General features: G+C 42.2%; 1 protein-coding gene across 1 annotated transcript; it reads right to left on the bottom strand.

The window, feature by feature from the left end:
- Window positions 1–1,471: 1,471 nt before the first annotated feature.
- On the bottom strand, window positions 1,472–1,963 carry LOC145824346 (uncharacterized). Its single transcript, XM_082923986.1, has one exon. The coding sequence runs from the start codon at window positions 1,961–1,963 to the stop codon at window positions 1,472–1,474; it is 492 nt and encodes a 163-aa protein (XP_082780112.1).
- Window positions 1,964–12,893: the final 10,930 nt, after the last annotated feature.

The following is a 12,893-nucleotide window of genomic DNA, read 5'->3' as shown; positions in this document are numbered from 1 at the left end:
ATAGCCATTTGGGGTAGTCTACATTTCTAATGAACTAGGCCTTCAACAGCTTGTCCACCTCAGTGGCAATGAGGTTGTTGCATTCTGGATGAAAAATACGCTGCTTTTGGCGAAATGGTCAGAACTGGGGCTCAATACTGAGGCAATGGGTAATGAAAGAAGGGTCGATACTTGGCATGTCCAAATGAGTCCAAGCAAAGACATCTTTATGCTTGGCTAAGAGGGCTGTGAGGTCGGCCTTGCCTTGATAGGACAATTGGCTTCCAATCTTAGCCCTTTTTGTTGAATTAGTGGGATCAATGGATATTTCGACCAGTTCCTCCACAAGTTCGCCTCTAACTAGCTCTTCCGCATCTCGAACATCAAAGCCTTCGATGATCATAGCCTCATTCATCTTGATTTCTTTTAGCGAGGCGACGTAGCACTCTCTGGCCACCGTCTATTCGCCCCTCAGTATGCCGACCCCCTGATCGGTCAGAAATTTCTTGGCCAAATAGTAAGTGAAGGTGACAACTTGGATGGCGTTGAGAGCTGTTCGACCGAGTATGATGTTATAAGCAGAAGGACAGTCGATGACGAGGAAAGTGAGTAGTTTGGTGGATTGTCATGAATATTCTCTAATGGTGATAGGGAGATCGATGGAGCCTATGGAGGTCACCTGATCTCCAGTGAAGCCGACTAGTGGGGTTTGAAGAGGCGACAACTTTTCTTCCCCGACATTGAATTGACAATAGGCATTAAGGAAGATGATGTCTGAAGAGCTGTGCAGTCTATCTCTGTAAAGGTGATCGGTTCAGACCATTGCTTGGGCTGTTTGTAGGGGCGGTCTAGTGTCGTTACTTCCTTATCTGAGCCTTGTTTGATTTATCAAAGCCTTATCTGATTTTTCTGAGCTCAGCTCACTGTGCCAACCGAGATGGTCCGCCGCATGCGAGCCCTCCAGCGATGACTCTGATCTTGCCGACCAGGGGAGCAGGGTCGTCTTGTGTTTAGGGTTGTGATGGGACCCAATCATCATTCCACCTAGGTTGTGCAGGTTGTCGAGGAGGAGTGTGTCGGCAGTTATTCCCTGAGGGGTCAATCTTTTGCCTTTGCTAGGGACGGGCTGCCATAAATCGGCTGAGACGCCCTCGACGGATCAAATCCTCGACCTGGTCTTTAAGGTTAACACATTCCTCGATGTTATGGCCGTGGCCTTGATGGAAACGATAATACTTAGATTGATCCCGCCGATTTGAGGGAGATCTGGATGGTTGAGGCCATTTTGTCTCATTGAATTTGGTGCAAGACTTGCTCCATGGGTGAATTGAAAGAGGTGTATCGTACAAACTAACCAGGCGGGCGGTAGGTGCCAGTCAGTTTGCTCGAGTAATCGGTTTGTACACTGGGTGGGTCAATGTCTATATTGTGAGGACCTATGCTCAGGTTCTTTTCTCTTGTCCTTGGGTGGTGGATCTTTAGATACAGAGTCTTAGCGAGCTGCCAGGGAGTCCTCGGCATTAATATATTTTTGGGCTTTGGCAAGAAGGGTGGCCATGGCAAACGGGGGATTTTTGGAAAGGGAGAAAAGGAAATCTGATGGGTGCAAGCCTGCCATGAAAGCGGTGAGAATGTCCTTTTCATCATTTTTCTCCACTTGTAAGGCCTCGGTATTGAAACGAGTGACAAAGCTGCGCAGTGACTCCCCTTCCGTCTGTCGGATGTTTAGCAGTTGGGTCATTGGATGTCGCTGCCATTGAGCACCAATGAAATGGCTCAAGAAGGATTCGCTAAGCTTGCAAAAGGAGGTGACAGAGTCTGGAGGAAGATGGCTGAACCATAGACGTGTCGACCTCTTCAATATGACAAGGAAGGCGCGACACATGATTTCATCAGGGAAAGCATAGAGAATCATAAGTGTTTGATATGCTTCCACATGGTCGACTGGATTGGTGGTACCATCGAAAGTGTCAATCGATGACATTTTGAACTTGGGGAGAGAGCTTTATTTCTGATAGAAGTGGTAAAAGGAGAGTTGACGGTAGAAGAAGTTTTGTGTTGCATGTCCTGCATGACCCCTTACAACTGCAGCTTCATAGCTCTCAGTTCCTCGTCCCAGACAAGGGCACGTAAGAAGGAATCGAGGGTTAAACACTGCTAACCTCACCGTCATGAGCGGCGGCTTGGTGCGGTGGAAGGTGGTTATGGAAAGGCAATGGCGCCTCTTGTAGAAGTTGCGAGCCGCTGAAGAAGGAGGGTGCGGACCATCAAGATTCAACGGTTAAAGGTGTGGGGCGAATGGTGGAAATGTTCTATAGGGCACCTGTGGTGGGAGTTGGTGGTGATTGTGGGCTTGTTCAGGGTATGGGGGAACTATTTATGGTAGTTGGGGAGGAATAGGTAAATTGCGTTGGAGTAAAGCGTTGATCAGGGCTTGGTTTTGTTCGGCTAGATGGTTGATGCTGTTGGTAAGTTTTGCGAAATACGGAGGCGTGTTATTCGGGTTAGAGGACTCAACTTTAGGGTCACTAGCATTGTGTTGGGAAGCCATGGATTTGGTCATTACTATCTACCCTGACGTAGGAGAGAGGTGATGACGGGGTTCCCTCCAGTGACAATGAACACAACTGTCGACCAGAGTTGGAGTTTTTCACAGACAGCGCCAATTGATAATGTTGCAGTTCCAACGAAGGATGGATCGGGCTAATCCACGCTTTTAACAGGTCTGCTGGCCTAGAAGTCCACAGAGTGTGCCTGCAAAAAGGTCCAAGGGGGGAGGTAATCCCTTGGCGGACACTTCGACGATCGAGTTAGGATAGAGTAGATTGATTGTGTAGAGAGAGAAGAGGGAGATGAAGAACTTGACCTTTAACGTATCTCGGAAGCTTCCTTATATCCCTTGCTCATGATTTCCTTGTCCATTCCAGACTGTCTTGTTGGTCGAAAGTCTATATTCTAGCTTGCATCGCTCATGGTGAGTTTGTATCCTCCGGCGTGAAGGGGTTGTCGCATTTAATGCTACAAGAGCCTCATTAATGGTTGATGTGTGGGTGCAATAACTTTGCAAGATCTTTGTCAACCTACATGGCTGATTCCCTACTGGACAAGTGTTTGAATGCTATTGGTCTTGGTCCATCATTGGTTTCTCAAGGTTACTAGGCTTCGTGGGCTGGGTCCTGAGTCGTGGGCCGGACCCTCTTGCGAGCCTACCGGTATCAGTAGAGTCTGTGGGCTTAGTATTGAGTCGTGGGCCGGACCCTCTTGTGGGCCCACTGGTATCACTTATAAGAGAGAGTTATTTGGTGATATTAAAATATTACTTCACACTATTTATATTTGGAGACAAAAATATAATTAAATTTACTATCTTATCCAACAATATTTTTTTAGAGAAAATAATATATATATTGGTTTCGTTTAAAATATGAGTTAATTTTTAGATTTTTTTTTGGCTATTTTGGCTCAATTTGAGAACTTGGCTTAAAGTTAAAAGCCAACTTTTAACTTATTTTAAGTCATATCACCTCTCCAATTTTTTACACATCTTTTTAAAAAAATTAAAAAAAAAACTAAAAAGTCTGCTTCTGGGGTTAAACAGTCTCGTTTAGAATGGACTTTTTGTCTTCTCTTTTTTTTTTTTTCCCCCACTTTTGTAAGTGAAAAAAAAAATAATTATAATTTAAATATGACAATTTATCTTATTAATTTTTTAACATATTTTATATTTTTATGACTATTTTAATTTAATAGCCCAAGTCACATGCTAGATGGCTTTATAATATGATTTTTATTTAGGTCGGTGGAATCACATCACGTCACCCAAACTTATGGTCCAACTAGCAGTGATTGATATCTTTAAAAGTAGAGCTTTAAATAGAGTTTTACTGGACTAATATCTCAAAAAAAAAAAAAAAAAAGGGTCAAAACATCACATTATAGTGGAGTCCACCCCTCTATTAGAGTTATTAGAGCTCACAAATTAGAGTTCCAAAACATTTTTGTATGAGTAATACTAGAGATTCTAAATATTTTATCAAATGTCTCACATGGGTGTGGGACAATGGGTTCCACACCCATGTGAGACATTTAATAAAACTTTTGATAGAATTTTTGGAACCTTTAACATTTTTTATTTTTGTATTGTTGAAACTAAACAAAATAAATAAATCGATTTAATAATTAATTAATTATGTAGGCCTTATTTATGGAGGATTTGGGATAATGAACCACAAACACACTTCAATAGTCTAAATGGGCTCATCGAATTGTAACATGGCCCAATTAAATAAATGCCATCCGATACACTCTAAGCAACCAACATTGATAGCAACGCTTCATATTTAAGATTTTTTTTTTATTTTAGAAAACTACTCAAAATTAAAATATGCAAATTCACTAGAGTGTAGTTTATACAACACTAAATTTAAATTTATATACATTTAAATTCTGAATTTTTTTAGTAAAAATTTCATGTAAGTATTATGTATATTATTATGTTTGATATCATTTATAAGTTAGTTTTAATGATTATTAGGTTAATAGATTTGAAATAAATTAAAAATCATTTTAGTGAAACTTTTCATATTCAGTTAAAAAAGTAAAATATATTTGGTTAGATAAGTTTCCACACAATTTTTTAATGGGTTGGCCTACTGTTAGGTCTGTAGGAGTCCATTACGGATCCCATTTTAATAATTCGAACCGTTCAATGTGTAGAACTCGTCGAGTACTATATGCCTGCAAAAAATCACGTTGATCGGATATCGATAGTTATCTCATCGGATCAGATTTCTATCAACCGTTTATTTTTTCATTGTTTATTTTTTTATATAAAACTGATTTGATCACGTAGTTATTGATATCCTATCAATGTAATTTTTTTACAGATATATAATACTTGGCGAGTTCTACACATTAAGCGGTTCATATTATCGTAACGAAATCCGTGGTGGATTCCTACGAACCCAACAATACACTCCAGTCCATGATCGAATTGGAAGGAAGCCAACCCCTTTTTTAATTGTGAAAATATCTATGATGCCTTCAAAAGTTAAAAGAGATGGACTAATTTGTCTATAATTATTTAAGAGTTTCAAATAAATTGAAAAAATTATAAATTGTAATTCAAAAAAATATCACTTATTTAGGCCAATGTATTGAGCTTGTTTTGGGGAATAGACTATTTTAATTAACTTTTTTTATTTTTTACAAAAAGATATATAAAAAAAATAAAAAATATGATTGGGTGTTTTAGTTTTAGTTTTTTTTTTTTTTTTTTAATCCCAAATTTCATGTAGCATTACTTCAATTATTAATGGTATTGACAAGTTATGACACCTTCCCTAGCACAAGCTTGTCAATGTCTCCTTTGAAAACTGAATAATTCTTCTCCTCTTATTGGAGAGATTTACCATTTCCAAAGACATTATGGGTTGGTTTGGGGTGTCTTAAAAAAGTGTACTTTTTGTCTTTTTACGAAAAGATGTGCAAAAAAGTAGAGAGATGATGTGATGAAAAAAAGATAAAAAGATAAAAAGATGGATTATATAGTCTATGCGAAACCAGCCCTATAATTACATTTTCAACCCCATAACCTTAAAAGAAGAACAAAAAATCAAATTGATGATAAATAATAAAATTTACCTCTCTGTATAATTTGACCACAGTACCAATTACAAATGATATATGAACATATATATAATAAGACAAAACGATCAAGATAATTAATGAAGGTGATGATCATGATGACAACGGCATCGTATGGCTCTTACAGAATTGGAAGCTGTACGGGAAAGAAATAAACCTTCTCGTATAATCCTGTTGATCAAGTCTGCGCTCCTTCATACGACGTCGCTTTACTCCCTGAAAATACAAACGTGAGCTAGCCGGCGGGTGTGTGCCGGATACCTCTCCGATGCCTAAGTCAGCAAAACAGACAAATAAACAAAAAGCTCTGTGTATTCGGGAATCAAAGTTGTGTTACCTCTCCATAGGTGATGTTATGAGCTTTTATAGGTTCCGCGTGGCACAATCTTAGTAGGACTCTTACTCCTCCATGTAGAGTCCTCCTAGGAATCATATTCCTGAAAGATAATGCTTATCCTTCAACACCCCCCTCACTACTTAAACCAAGTGAGATGGTTTTACCTAGGTCGGATGTCAATACAACCGGGATAACATGGCCATGCTAAAGCCGTAGAATAGACCGAGCTCCACCTAGCTCGGTTCTTCCTTTCACTGCGTGTACCTTGGTTTCTTCTGCACAAACCATAGTAATCCATAGTGTGCTTAGGCCGTGCTAACGAATGGCTAGGTCTGACCGAGCTAACTGCATTATGCCACGACTGGGCTAACTTTGAGTGTGGTGACTGGGCTATCCGCAAATCTCTCCTGGACCGGGATAACAATAAGGCTTTCTAAGACTGGGCTAACTTCAAGACACTCTTGGACCGAGCTAATACCAAGGCCCTTTTACTCCACCCTTCTTACTGTGGCCCTCAGCGGCCCATTACCCAGCTCAGCCCAATTTATATATAAATTACCCTCTCAATTGCCCCTTAATTCCATCTGTACAGCATGATAAGGATTACCTGTTACCAGCCGAGCTAAAAAAAAAAAGCTTTAGCCTACCAACCGAGCTAAATTCTTTAGCTTTATAGCAGAGCTAAATTCACACCGGGCTCTATCTGCCCAGTCAAAACGTCTCTTCAATCACAGCAACTGAATCGCTTCTTATTTCAAGGATACGTGGCACACTCTGATTGGCCCAATGCAACTGTCACGCCGTCTTCGTATCTCGCAAAATTGAAACAGTCCCGCTCTTTTTATCCTTTCCTCTACACCAAACAAAACCCTTCTGTTTTCGGATCCTTTACTTCACTTGCACTATTCACCTTCTCTCTCTCCCTTGCTTCTGATCTTCCATTGCTCCTCAAACTTGCAACTGCAAAGCTTGTGAATCCCTCCAGTGCTGTTTCTAATTTCCAGTTCCTTCCTCTTCATCTGGTAAGCTACACAGATCTGTTCTATTTTTCTTATTTTCGCATTTGTTTAATCCGCAACATATTTTTTGTGTTTTTGCAAAACGCATGTTTCCTATTTTTTGTTCTGCATTGTGTTTGCTGGGAAAGAACCTTGTAAGAACCATTTGTATTTACGAAATAATCTGCAGAGCATTGTATTTGATTCAAAATCACCATGTAACCGAACTAGGAAGTTGTTTGTGGTTGATGTCAGTCTGGCCAGACTAACCAACCGAACTAACACTTCGCAATATACTAGTAGTTTCAACAAGTCAAACCATCGTTTTATTCAATTTAGCCGAGCTATCGAACCGTACAAGGTATGCGCAATAGTATGCTTGAATGCCTTAACCACGACCGAGCTACAGCTTGGGGCTAAACCAGCCCTCTTAGTCCAGACCGAACTAAGAACGCTGCCCCTAGAGGCTCAACCGGGCTAACAAACACCTTGCTCAAACCAAGCTAAGACCCGCAGTATCTCGCATAGCCGAGCTAGGACTTCATTTATTTTTCCTTTATTTCTTTTTAGCACGGTCCAACGATCTGTGCTTAACACCTTTTTTTTTCGCTTTGCAGACTTAGGTTGACCAGCCACTCCTTTGAGCGCTCAACCGAGCTACTCAACATCATTCTTCGACCGAGCTAACACTCCAGTTTAATTTATTCATAACTTAAACCACAAATGGGAAAGTATAGGTTCTTAGTTAACTCACCAGGTGCCATGGCCGAATTTCGAAAAGATTATAACATCCCTGATGATGTTCATCTTTCCCTAGCCGACCTAGATATCATACCATGGGAAAAACACGGTTTCGTTCCCTTTACCCTGCTATCCATAGTAGAGACCGGACTAAGATTCTCTGTACAGCCTCTTCTCTGTGAATTCCTTAGGCAGGCCAACCTTTGCCCAACCCAACTTTTCACCAATTCTTACCGTATAATAAATGGAATTGTCGAGCTAAACCGCCGAGCTGGCCTTAATCTCGGTTTAGCCGAGATCTTCCATCAATATTCTATAGGCTCCGCCGAAGATGGATGGGTCTATTATTTAAGAATAAGACGCCAGCGTGAAAAAATAATAAAGGATACCCCGAATAAAGACGTAAATGATGATGACTTACTCTGGGTATTTGAAAATTTTGAGGACCAACAGGCCCAGATCCCAGGTGACAGAATAAATTGGAACAATGGTGTAGCCGGTAGAGTTACCTCAGTTTCATACTACGCCTTTCTTTACTTCGGTTTTCCCATCTTAAACCGCTCTAACTGTTGTCTTCTTTTATGCAGATTTAAACTTCCTCAAGTCCCAATACAGCTACCCCAACTTGAATATACTTCGCCCCGCCCTGCGATATCCAAACCAAAGTTGGACCGAGCTACCGATATAGTGGCAAACGGAAGACCAAGGTAACTGATTTCTTACTGGAAGCCTCTCCTGAACCGGACCCAAACATGCCCCAAATCAGATTGATCCCTTTAACCGCTGAGCAAGAGATGGCCAAAAAAATGAGCTGTGAGGGCCCTTTTGACCGAAACAAACCAAGCCGAGGTACCACCAGTAAGCCAACCCCAAGAGACTGCGGTGGCCTTACCGACGCATCAATCCTCTTCATCTCGTCCAAACAAGCGTGCTCGGACTTCCACGACCGAGTCGCGCCTTGTTGATGAAGAGGATACCATTCCTCCACCAAGCCCACAACCGGAGCGCTCTGACCGAGCTAACTCTTCCAAGTGGGCTCTAAAAATCACTTTTCAAAACCGTGCTATACGGGATACTGATTCAATGGTCTCTGAAAACGATCAACTAATGGCCTTCAATTTTGCCAAAAGTGTTTGCCTTCCACTTGACATGGAGCACCACAACCACCTAACCGAGCTAAAGGCACTTCGCTCATCCACAAAATCCATGGTGCTGGTAAGTAGCTCTCTTGCTTATCTTTCAAATTCTTGCAACTTTCTACTCGGTTGTACTTAAAAAGTTTCTTTCCATCCTTTTGTAGGCCATACAGAAGAACCATATCGCTCATAAGCGAGTGTTGGAGCTTCGAAAAACAACAAGGCAGGCTATGGCCGAAGTAACTGAAAAGACTACCGAGCTAGGAGAGGCCAGGAAGCAGCTGGCCGAGCTACGAACCGAGAATGGTCGTCTGACCGGTCTTGTTAGCTCGACTGAGGCGGACAAGCAAAAGGTTGCAGCCGTGATAAAAGACAAGTATTTGCGCGAGCTCGCCAAGCTCGAGGGAAAAAAGAATACCGAGATAACCAAGCTTGAGAAGAAGTTGGAAAATGCGGAGGACCGTGGTTTCAAGGAAGGGGAGGCTCTTTATATTAAGCAATGCGAGGCGGCCAAAGACTTATTCTTTAAATGCGGATAGAGGGCGGCCGTGGCACAGCTCGGTCATGGACCAAAGACCAAGGTCTTCAACCCTCCCCCGCATTTTATCCTGGCTTCGATGACGGAGTACGCTGCTGCCATTCAACAACAATTTCTTCAGGCTAATGACGACGAAGAAGAGACCGAGCCAAACAATACCCTGGTTGTTAATGAACCTACTGTTCAATCAGCTCAGTTGGAGCCACTGGTCAAAGATCTGACGACCGAACTACCAGATGAGACCAGGCTACCAGATGAGGCCGGGCTCCGAGGTGATCTTGACGCAGAAATAGATGACCTTTTTGCTTAATCTCTGTATTTTCGTCTTTTTGTTTTTGGACAAGAAGTTGTAACCGGGCTGAGGTCCCACCTTATGTATTCAATTTGCATTTAATGAAATCCTCTTTTGTTCCAACTGTTATCTCGATTTACTTTCATGCTGGTACTTGCTTTCTAACTGTAATCTGAATGAAGTATAACCTTCTCTTGCCGAGATACTTTATCCCGGTCTTTAGCTTTCCAATCTATCAAGCCATAGAGCTTTCCAATCTATCAAGCCATAGTTTCCAAGCTCTTCAGCCTAGATTATTATCTCGGCTAAAGAACAATAAGTGTTGGTTTTTCCAGCCAACCACTCTTCAGCCTAGATCCTTATCTCGGTTGAAGAGTAGAAAGTGTTGGTTTTTCAAGCCAACCACTCTTCAGCCTAGATCCTTATCTCGGTTGAAGAGTAAAAACTATTGGTTTTTCTAGCCAACCACTCTTCGGCCTGAATCCTTATCTCGGCTGAAGAGGACTAAGTGTTGGTTTTTCTAGCCAACCACTCTTCAGCCCGAAACTTTATCTTGGCTAAAGAGGACTAAGTGTTGATTTTTCCAGCCAAACTTCCTACAGCCTGGATCCTTATCATGGGCTTAGGAGGGGTGTTGGTTATTCCAGCCAACCTCTAAGTTGGTTTTTCCAACCAACCTAGAGTAAAGTGTTTGGTTTTTCCAGCCAAACGTCCTGCAGCCTGGATCCTTATCCTGGGCTTAGGAGGGGTGTTGGTTATTCCAGCCAACCTCTAAGTTGGTTTTTCCAGCCGACTTAGAGTAAAGTGTTTGATTTTTCCAGCCAAACGTCTTGCAGCCTGGATCCTTATCCTGGGCTTAGAAGAGGTGTTAGTTATTACAGCCAACCTCTAAGTTGGTTTTTCCAGCCAACCTAGAGTAAAGTGTTTGATTTTTCTAGCCAAACGTCCTGCAGCCTGGATCTTTATCATGGGCTTAGGAGGGGCGTTGGCTATTCCAGCCAACCTCTAAGTTGGTTTTTCCAGCCAACTTAGAGTAAAGTGTTTGGTTTTTCCAGCCAAACGTCCTGCAGCCTGGATCCTTATCCTGGGCATAGGAGGGGTGCACAGTTGGTTATTCCAGCCAATTATGCTTTCAATTTTCCTAACTCAGTAAAATAATCTTTTACAGAGGAAATAACTATACTGAAAAGAAACCGCTTGCTTTATTGAGAAAGGAAAAAACTACAAATATTTGGAAGAAAAGTTAAAAATAAAATAACTTGAGATTGGCAGTGTTCCACGGCCTTGGAATGGCTTTGATGTCTTCATCTTCCAAGTGGTATGTCCCTTTTCCTGCTAATCCAACTACTTTGTATGGTCCTTCCCAATTGGGCCTTAACTTGTCATCTCCGAGTACCAAAGTGTTTTCCATTACTTTGCGAAGTACCCAATCTCCAATCTTGAACTATCTTGGATGCACTGTCTTGTTGTATTTCCTTGATAACTCTTGTTGGTATGAGACGATGTGAACCAGTGCTCTTTCTCTTCTTTCTTCCCCAAGGTCGAGCTCCAAGGTGATGGCTTCTCCATTTAGGTCTGGATCAAAATTTTCACTTCTGATTGTAGGGAGGCTGACTTCCAATGGGATTACTACTTCCATGCCATAGGCCAAGGAGAAAGGTGTTTCCCCAGTAGATCGACGAGGTGTGGTACGGTAAGCCCATAAAATATGAGGGAGCTCTTCAGCCCACTTGCCCTTTGCTTTTTCTAGCCTTTTCTTCAATCCGTCTAAGACAACTTTGTTTGATGCTTCTGTTTGGCCGTTTGCTTGGGGGTAAGCCGGTGTAGAATTGTAGAACTCTATCTTGTACTCTTCACAAAAGCCTCTAAAAATTTTGCCCCCGAACTGGGTGCCATTGTCTGATATTAGAGCTTTTTGTATGCCGAACCGAGTATGATATTCTGCCAAACGAACTTCTTTACATCTTTCTCCTTTATTGATGCTAATGCTTCTACCTCCACCCATTTTGTGAAGTAGTCTGTTGCTGCTAGAAAGAACTTCCTATTGCCGGGTGCTGTTGGGAGTGGCCCTACTATGTCCAAGCCCCACATTGCGAAGGGCCATGGGCTAGTTAATAGTAGAAGTTCTCTGGCTGGCTGATGTATTTGGTGTGTGAACTTCTGACATTTCTCGCACCTCTTTACATACTTCTCTGAATCTGCTTGCATGTATGGCCACCAATGACCTTGCGAAATGGCTCTGTAAGCTAATGATCTTCCTCCTTGGTGGCTTCCGCATACGCCTTCGTGTATCTCGAACAAGAATGCTTCAACTTTGCTGGGATGGACACACTTTAGATAAGGTCCTGTGAAGGATTTCTTGTACAAGGCCATTGATGGGGAGAGCCAAAATCGCTGCGGCTTTGCTCTTATTTTGTTGGCCTCTTTCTTCTCTTCCGGTAGGATGTCGTCTTTTAAGAATGCTATGATGGGATCCATCCATGAAGGGCCTAGTTCGGCGCAACATACTTCTTCTACTTCAGGTTCTTCAATGCTTGGTCTTGGTAAGTAGTCAATCAGTAACGGATGTGGGACAGATGTATCTGCCATTGAAGCAAAGCCTGCTAGTTCGTCCGCTCTACTGTTCTCTTCCCTACCAATCTGTTCTATCCGAACTACTTCAAATTTCTTGATCTCTTTTCTGACTAATTCTTGGTAATTAGCCATCCTATCGTCTTTTGCCTCGTAGTCACTTGAAATTTGGTTTACCACCAGCTGTGAGTCACTGTAAACCATTAGCTCGGTGGCCTTCATGTAGGATGCTGATTTCAGTCCTGCTAAAAGTGTTTCATATTCCGCCTCATTGTTTGATGCTGGGAAGCCAAGGTTGACTGCTTGTTCCACTATTAGGCCATCTGGTGAGATGAGGACTATGCCGAGTCCTGCTCTGTGCCTGTTGGATGCTCCATCCACAAAGAGCTTCCACATCTCTCCTACGAATAACTGCCAGCAGGTAGAGGGATCGGATGATGCCTTGGGGTCCTGAGTGTTGCTAGTGTTTTCTTCCAAGTCCATGCTTGTTGTTTGCCCCTCATTATCTGATTGTACCAAGTCTTGGTTTGCTGGTGAATCTTCACTTGGTGTAGCATGGTTTGCTTCTTTCTCCCTTACTTTACTTTGGTCTGCCCTAGGGTCTGACTGGGTATCCTGCACCAGGGGTTGCGCTATTCCGGCATCAACTTCTAAC

Source organism: Camellia sinensis, chromosome 4, assembly GCF_055761805.1.
Source record: "Camellia sinensis isolate YWXY chromosome 4, ASM5576180v1, whole genome shotgun sequence".
Lineage (NCBI taxonomy): Eukaryota > Viridiplantae > Streptophyta > Magnoliopsida > Ericales > Theaceae > Camellia > Camellia sinensis.
The sequence above is the reverse complement of the archived record's forward strand: the minus strand, read 5'-3'. Positions and strand labels throughout refer to the sequence as shown.